At 51.9% G+C, this 7,144-nt stretch overlaps 1 protein-coding gene across 1 annotated transcript; it reads right to left on the bottom strand.

Annotated features, from left to right (window-relative positions):
• Positions 1 to 988: 988 nt before the first annotated feature.
• Positions 989 to 5,620, bottom strand: BOLA3 (bolA family member 3). The gene is made up of 3 exons (XM_006760023.2): positions 5,395 to 5,620; positions 3,375 to 3,463; positions 989 to 1,227 (listed from the first exon to the last, which is right to left on the bottom strand). Exons 1-3 carry the CDS (start codon positions 5,603 to 5,605, stop codon positions 1,162 to 1,164), a joined length of 366 nt encoding a protein of 121 aa, XP_006760086.1. The 5' UTR covers positions 5,606 to 5,620; the 3' UTR covers positions 989 to 1,161.
• Between the last annotated feature and the right edge of the window lie 1,524 nt (positions 5,621 to 7,144).

Genomic DNA, 7,144 nt, shown 5'->3' with positions numbered 1-7,144 from the left:
ATTGACACACATCACTGGGCCTGAGCATCCCCTGGGGTGGGCGGGGTGGGGTGAAGCAGAGGAGAGGCGAGTTTCTCTGGCATCCCCAGACTCCTAGGAGGCTAGCAAGGCCACCATACCTTTTCCTCTAGTCAACAACACTTGTTGCTTTATTCCGGCCTCTTCTGTGGAGAACAGAAGCCCTAATTCTTCTGGCAGCTGCTCCTTCCTTCTCCAGAGTAGACTCTAGAGCAGCCGTGGGCAAACTATGGCCCGTAGGCCAGATCCGGCCCGTTTGAAATGAATAAAACTAAAAAAAAAAAGACCGTACCCTTTTATGTAATGATGTTTACTTTGAATTTATATTAGTTCACACAAACACTCCATCCATGCTTTTGTTCCGGCCCTCCGGTCCAGTTTAAGAACCCATTGTGGCCCTCGAGACAAAAAGTTTGCCCACCCCTGCTCTAGAGACATGATTCTCAGACTCCAGCTGATTGATTGGTCCAGGGTGGCTACTGATTCAAGAGGGGCAGATCAGAGGCCTCCCCTGGTGTCTTTGAACTGAACTTGCAAGGAAAGTATGCCTTTCTCCTGGCCTGGATATATTTTTTAAAAATATATTTTTATTGAGAGGAAGGAAAAAATAGAAACATCAATGATGAGAATCACTGATCAGCTGCCGCCTGCACGCCCCACACTGGGGATTGATCCTGCAACCTGGGCATGTGCCCTGAATCGAATCTGGGACCCTTCAGTCTGCAGGGTGACTCTCTATCCACTGAGCCAAACCAGGTAGGGCTTTTCTTTTCTGTTCGATAAGATTAGGCCTGAGCCATTTCATAGATGACAAACAAGGAGGTCTCATGACAAGACAAAAGTAGCTAGCACTCCATCCTGCCTCTCCAGCAGCAGGACAGAGCTGTCCAAGGACAAGGCCACGTTGGACAAAAGGACATTGCTCCTAAAATAAAGGAACTAGAAGCGTTATTAATGACGCCTCAAAAGACTCAGTTATCTGTTGCCTTTAATTAACATCTAAATAGATAACATATTCTTCTATAATTATAACATGGAAATGTCTATGAACAAAATAGATAAATTTTCTGGCAAATGCCTAGGAAAGAATGGTCAAGTTCATCCAAGGTTTTAAGCAGCAGCATCTTTGCAGCCGGGGCGTGGTCAGTGTTTGGGGACAGAGGTAAATATCCGCAATCCGTGCATTCCTTTGATTTCTTCCTTCAGGGCCTAAGGAAGGAAAAGAGCGTCATCATTTCCTTTGTATATGGCACTGGCTACAATGAGTCCCTCAGGCAGTATCTTCATACAGCTCTCTATCTGTAAGACACTGTGCACCTTCTTGCAGCACTTTTTCCTTTTTTTGGAAAACAATTTCTTTTTTTAAATCAGAATCTAACCTGGCTCAAAAATCAGAGGCTTAAAAAGGCATACAGTGACAGCTCCCTCCCACACCCGCCCTCTGTCCCCCAGTTTCCACCTCCGTCCCCCAATAGCAGTGCTTCTCAACCTTCTGGCCCTTTAAATACAGTTCCTCATGTTGTGACCCAACCATAAAATTATTTTCGTTGCTACTTCATAACTGTAATGTTGCTACTGTTATGAATAGTAATGTAAATATCTGATATGCAGGATGGTCTTAGGCGACCCCTGTGAAAGGGTTGTTCGAACGCCAAAGGGGTCATGACCCAGGGGTTGAGAACCGCTGCCCAATAGAGAACTGCTGTTAGTTTCTATGCGAAGACTCAACATTGCATAGTCAAGCTAATATAAATATATATTCCCACACACACACTACCCTTTTAAAACAAAACGGTAGCACTTTAAACACACTGTTCTACACTCTGCTTTCCCCCTCACCACTGGAGAGCGTTCTGTATTGGCATAAAGAGCACATTCCTTGTTTGCGTCAGCCTGGCATGTGGATCTATCGTAACTGTTCAGCCCAGCCCATCATGATGAACTATTAGGCTGTTTTTTGTGTTTTGCTATTTCAAACATCAAGCAGCTGTTCTTTAAAACCACACTATTTAGCACAAATAGCCCACTTTTACTTGAAAAATAAAGTTGTAAAATATGAGACTCAGCACCAGGGCACAAACCTGAATGAGCCACCACAGCCAAATTGCATTCATTTCTCTGGCTTCCAAGAGGAAAGCTACTGGGCCCAGGGAGGCATGGACCACGGGAGTGTATAATCAATGCAGAGGAAGAGTCCACGTCCTTTACATTAGGCCCAAATCTGACCATCACAGTTGGGTGGACATTCCCCCCCCCCCCCCATCTGTCCAGCCATCTCCCTTCTCCCGAGGAACAGCTGCTTTCCACGTTGTGGGCTGCTTGCTGGTGGGACTGCCAACTGGCCTGGCATGGAGGGAGCTATGCCCTGACCCAGCCTGAGTGGTTCAGGTGTGACACCGGCTCCACGATGATCCAAAGCCAGATTTAGAAGGGAACCAGCCCACACAGGGCTGACAGGGCCAAGGAGCCTGGTATCCAGGATGCAAGGCAGACAATGCTGGAGTCAAGGGTGGAGGGCATTCATCCCTGCCAGGCGGGTCGGGAGGCAGCACTTGAGCTGGGCAGAGGAGGGAGGAAGGGAACCCTGCAGGGGGTCCGATCTGGGCGGAGCTCATGCACAGAAACCACGGGGCAGGGGCCAAGGGAGGGTGTGTGCTGAGACAGGTGGGGGGCCTGGAACAGCAACCTGGGACGCCTGAACGTGACGTAGAAGGGGTCACAGAGGGGCTCTCATGACCAAAGCAGTGCTTTACAAACGCTAAACTAGTTCACAACGTTGAAGACCTTCCAGAATGATGTCAAATATCCCTGCTGAAGGCGGCAAGTTTACAGACACGCCCCAGGGTTAAGGCTTGTATTAATTCCAGGTGAAATAAGCGTAGATCATAAGTAAACCTGGACTTGCCTGGTTAAAGCTGATGTTTCAGGCCCCTATGGTGCCTGTCACTGGGTCTGGGGCAGCTGGAGCAATTCTCAGCCATGCTGTGCCCCAATCTGTACAGCAGTCCTGGAGAGAGGCTCAAAAAATCTTCACATCTACAAAACGTATCTTTCGGCACGCCTACACTTACCAATACTATCCAAGATGTGACCACAACAGTAAGCACTGGCTCATACAAAAACACGACAAAACTATTAGGTGGCTTGTTTTCTGTTTTGAAAAGAAGCTGTAATTGTCCACAATGGATTCCAGATAGTTCCCGGTTACATTTCCTCATTCCTGGGTCCTGTTGGCATGACTGTGATACTGCATTATTCTTTCCTACGACTGCCAGTCAAATGCCATGCCGCCCGGCAGGCCCTCCCGGATGTAGGGACAGGGGTGGAGGGGCAAAGGGGCGCTGTTCCTCTCTGACCTGATTTACCATCTGGTGCTGCTGGACAGTCCTCTTCTCCTTAAATTCTTCTGACTCGATTTGGATTTCATACATCGCCCCACAGCCTCCTGAAATAAATGCAGTTTGAAAGCGTTTCCATTATTAAGTCAGGGCTGCCACAGCCCGGCAGGTCCTTGGAGTCCCGCACAGTCTCGAGGTCCGGACACTACTGTTCAGCAGAAAGTTGCTAAGACTGTTAGAAACAGGCTACGGCTTAGGGTCTGAGCACACACACCTCCCGGCAGGCTGCCCCCATCCAAAACGCGTTTCTCCTTTTGCTAGGCAGGTGCCCCACCCAGGGTTATCACTTGGGGGGAGGAAAGATAAGGCACGAATGCGGGTTTTCCTGGTATTTCCTTTTATTAAGCCAACAAATGCCGTGGAAGAGGGTGGGAGGGACTGAATTTCAGTGTTCCACCTTCAAACTATACTGGCAATCGCTTTTTTTAGTGCAAAAATACACTAAAATTTGGTTTGAAAACTAGACTACTATCCAAAAGACAAGAAAGGAACAAGGATGTGCAGGAGAGACAGGGACATAGGAGCTGCAGCCCTGGCCAGTGTTGCTAAATGGTTAGAGAGTTGGCCCAGCAACAGAAGGGTCACGGGTTCGATTCCCAATCAAGAGCACGTGCCTGGGAGGCAACCAATCTCTCACTTGGAAGCTTCTCCCTTTCTCTCTCCGTCCCTCCCTTACACTCTTTTAAAAAAATCAATGGAAAAAATATCCTCGGGTGAGGATTAATAACCACAATAACGCTGGCCGCTGGCCGCCAGGCGGGTCTCTCTCCAGCGCCTCCTGGCCTCCTGCTCTGTAAGCAGTACCGAGTGTCTCATCAGGGCGTCAGCAGGGAGGGAGCAGCTTTCTGGTGAAGTGCTCGAGGCAGAGCTTGTGGTGGACTCATCCACACCCTGACCAAGCTCTGTCTCCATGTGGCTGGGGAGCTAGTGCTGTGACTGATGAGAAAAAGAACCCCCCAACCTTCCCCCCCGCCACCCCACCCCTGCTGTTACACCAGGCCACTGTGTGCAAAGTGCTCTGTTACCCTTCTCTTACGAGCCCCGAGTCCAAGCTTTGCTTAAACCAAGGCTGCCAGCCTCAATGCCCTTTCTGTACTCGTCCCAGGCTGGGCAGAGTCAGACAGGAGGTCAAGTTCCGGCTCTGCCTACGTGGGTCTGGGCAGGTACAGGGCTGGTGATATCAAGGCCTCAGCATTGCCGAGACCCCGGCAGAGTGCGCACCCCACCTCCCATTCCAAAGGATCTTCAGATTGATTCATCTCTAGTTCCCAGAACAACACTTTTTTCTAAACCTTCTCCCAGTGTTACGTTCTCAGGAAAGCCTGTGGGCTGTTGTGGCTGTGCAGAGCTGCAAAGACCGAGTCTGGGTGTGGGAGTCAGGTGCCCGCCCACTGCCAAGCTTCCCCCCTCCCCCCTGGATGGGTGTGTCTGGCAAAAGGCCCTATCTCCCCTGTCCTGTGGGTGCAGGAGGTGACTGCCCAGTCAGCTCCTACCACAAGGCCGGCCTGAGGAATGCACGGTCTGGCTGGGGCAGGAAACTGGCTCAGGCCAGAGTCTGCCCTGGGTCCTGGTTCGGCCGCCTCCTCCCTGTGAGGGGCTGGGCAGGTTCCTGGGCCTCCCTGGGCTCATCTCTTCGTGAGGAAAGCGAGGCAGTTACTTTCCTCCAAGGGACAAACTCCCCCTGATCCGCTCCAGCTCTGACGTTCGAGGGCATCAGGAGAATGTGGGGGGATTTCTGTAAAGCCCATCTGGCGGTCAAATTAAAGGCCGGACCAGAGCCCAGGGGTGACTGAGAGGGAACTCATCCCCACAGTTTCCCTCCATGGTTCTGTAGCCCCTCTTCCACATCTGCCCCAGAGCCACCCACATTAAGGAGCAATTAAGTGCCTTTTGCTAAGCCCACCGCCCCCTCCCCGCCCTCTGCCCCTCCAGAGAACAAAATCCTATCAAACTCTGCGGGAAGATGAGGAAACCTTACCTGAAATGTCAGTGACTTTGATAGTTGTAGCTCGAGGAAAGCTTTCTTTGAGGATCTGGGTTACTTTGAGCTCCCCCTCAGACTGCGAGGCAAACATCCGCTGGGTGCAGCGAAGAGGAAGCTGCCACAGAACAGAGAAGACAGAGAAGAGGCATGGCTGAGCAGGATGACGCTGCCCCCAGGGGACCACGGTGCAGGACCCACCTGCCATCTCCCCCACCCCCCGCACCTCCCCCCTCCCCAGCAGGGGCAGCGCGGCCCTGGGCTAAGTCATCTAAGCTCGCTGGGATGCAGAATCAGCTTTCTTGGGGTGGGGATGATTATAAATAACTCATTTGGACTCTAGAGACAAGGCCCCAAACCTAATTCAACAGATGTCTGACTTGCCATGATGATGCCGGGAGAGAGAGTATCATGATGCCAGTTGTACAGGTGAAGACACTGGCATTAAGTAATATGCCCAAGGCTGGATCCATTAGTAAAAGGCAGAGCTGGGAGAGGCCAGGCAGCTGTGCCCCGCTGGCCAAGGTGCCACTGACCAGGACTGGTGGGGCCAAAATGCCACCGACCCTTTAGGCCTGATTAATATTCCAGCCTCTCCAGTGGGATATGACCTTGTGACCTACGGTTCAATAAGCCAGTGACCTTTTGCAACATGAATTCTCACTGGGGAGAAGCAGAATTCTATTAAACCACCTGAAGGAGAAACACTTTTAGATTATTTGCCATTGGCAGCCACTCTCCCCCGTCCCCAAACGGCTACCACCGGGACCCAGTGCTTCCGAGGGGAGCGTATCGCAGTCCTTAGGGGTGAGGCACAGAAAGCCAGGCCGGCAGCCCCTTGGCTGAGCTGGTGCTGAGAAGGGAGGCGTAATATAGGGCATGCCAGGCCTTGAATGTCAGGCTAAAGATGTTGGACTCAGTCAGGCGTCTTGGTGCCAAAGTCACCTGCACAAAGCGGTGTCTTCTGAAGCTCGTCAGGAAAGATGCCCAGGTAAGAGGCAAAGGCAGCAGCGCCAGCTCGGGTCCCTGCACTGTTTATCCCGTGCTGGTGCTAAAGGGACCTCCCCCACCCTCAGTCCTGGTGGCCCTCAGGCCTTTCCTGATGGCCCAGAGCAGGGTCCTGTGTGATAGAGTCTCCGGGCACCTTCTTTAAAATGACCACCTGGTCTCAAAGGCCACGACCGAGTCTGTCCTGTTATTGCAGCCCTCCAGGGCTGAGCCGGGGCAGGCCCTCGGAGGACCTGGGGATGGATGATGGATGGATGGATGGATGGATGTATGGATGGATGGATGAACAGATGGATGGATGGATAAGCAGGGAAAGGACCACATGGATGGATGGATGGATGGATGGATGAGCAGGGAAAGGACCACACAATTCAGGACATGCCTACTGGACACCCACAAAGAAGTTTGGCAGGCAGCTGAAATGCAGGTCAGCAGAAAGAGCTGGACTTACACTGAGTGCTGTGTGAAGGGAGAAAATGTTGTGGATCTGGGAAGACTGGGTGGGGGCGGGGTGGAGTGGGGGAGGAGGGACAAAGGCAGAAAATAATGAGGTGGCGGGCAGAGGGCAACCACCAAGGAGTGCGGTGGTTGTCAGCGCTGCAGATTTCTCAGGAGAAGCCTTTCCTGCGTAGCAGATGTGTGGGCAGCGGCCTTTAAACAGGCAACCTACTGGCAAAGTCCCCAGCTGCCGCCGGGCCACGCTGACAGTCACCCGTAGACCTGCCAGGGGAGCGGGTCC

This window comes from Myotis davidii, unplaced genomic scaffold (assembly GCF_000327345.1).
Source record: "Myotis davidii unplaced genomic scaffold, ASM32734v1 scaffold1477, whole genome shotgun sequence".
NCBI lineage: Eukaryota > Metazoa > Chordata > Mammalia > Chiroptera > Vespertilionidae > Myotis > Myotis davidii.
The sequence above is the reverse complement of the archived record's forward strand: the minus strand, read 5'-3'. Positions and strand labels throughout refer to the sequence as shown.

Coding starts and splice junctions, on each gene's coding strand:
- BOLA3 (XM_006760023.2), bottom strand. CDS start 5,605: ATGGCAGGTGGGTCCTGCACCGTGGTCCCCTGGGGGCAGCGTCATCCT. Junction 3,464..5,394: donor CAAAGTCACTGACATTTCAG/GTAAGGTTTCCT, acceptor CATTTATTTCAG/GAGGCTGTGGGGCGATGTAT. Junction 1,228..3,374: donor AGCACCAGATGGTAAATCAG/GTCAGAGAGGAA, acceptor TTCCTTCCTTAG/GCCCTGAAGGAAGAAATCAA.